The sequence below is a fragment of the Buceros rhinoceros genome, unplaced genomic scaffold, assembly GCF_000710305.1.
Source record: "Buceros rhinoceros silvestris isolate BGI_N320 unplaced genomic scaffold, ASM71030v1 scaffold30416, whole genome shotgun sequence".
NCBI classification, from domain to species: domain Eukaryota; kingdom Metazoa; phylum Chordata; class Aves; order Bucerotiformes; family Bucerotidae; genus Buceros; species Buceros rhinoceros.
The window spans coordinates 1-374 of NW_010417388.1; the positions used below are offsets into that span (position 1 = coordinate 1).

Consider the following 374-nt stretch of genomic DNA (forward strand, 5'->3'; position numbering starts at 1 on the left):
TGGGGACTTGCCCAAGGGGCACCTCTGGGTCCCCGTCCTGGAGAACCCTGCCTGTGTGTGGAGCAGGGCAGGGGGGTGGCAGTGAGGGACCTAGGGGACAGGGTGACCCCCCCAAACCCCAGCCATGGCACGGGAGGGAGGTGGGGGGGGAAAAAAAACAGCCCCTCCCACCCCTCACCACCACTCGAGGTGCCACATCTAAAGCACTTTATTGTATCAAGGGGCTTTGCGCCAGCAGTGCCTACCCCACCCCACGGTGGAGGGTGCTGGGGGGGGTGTCAGGCCAGGACCCCTCCCCCACCCCGCTGAGCCCCCTACTCTTTCTTGTTGCCCCACTTGGCCATCTTGTTGTTGATGGCTATCTTCTGGCAGCG

The 374-nt window shown here is 64.2% G+C and overlaps 1 protein-coding gene across 1 annotated transcript in view; it reads right to left on the reverse strand.

Annotated features, from left to right (window-relative positions):
* Positions 1-314: 314 nt before the first annotated feature.
* LOC104495250 (glutathione S-transferase Mu 5-like) overlaps positions 315-374 on the reverse strand; it is a gene marked incomplete at its 5' end in the record, with an annotated part of 1,268 nt that continues 1,208 nt past the window's right edge. Inside the window, one exon of the mRNA XM_010138199.1 lies at positions 315-374. This exon is cut by the window's right edge and continues 4 nt beyond it. Within this exon, the coding sequence (XP_010136501.1) occupies positions 315-374 (60 nt within the window).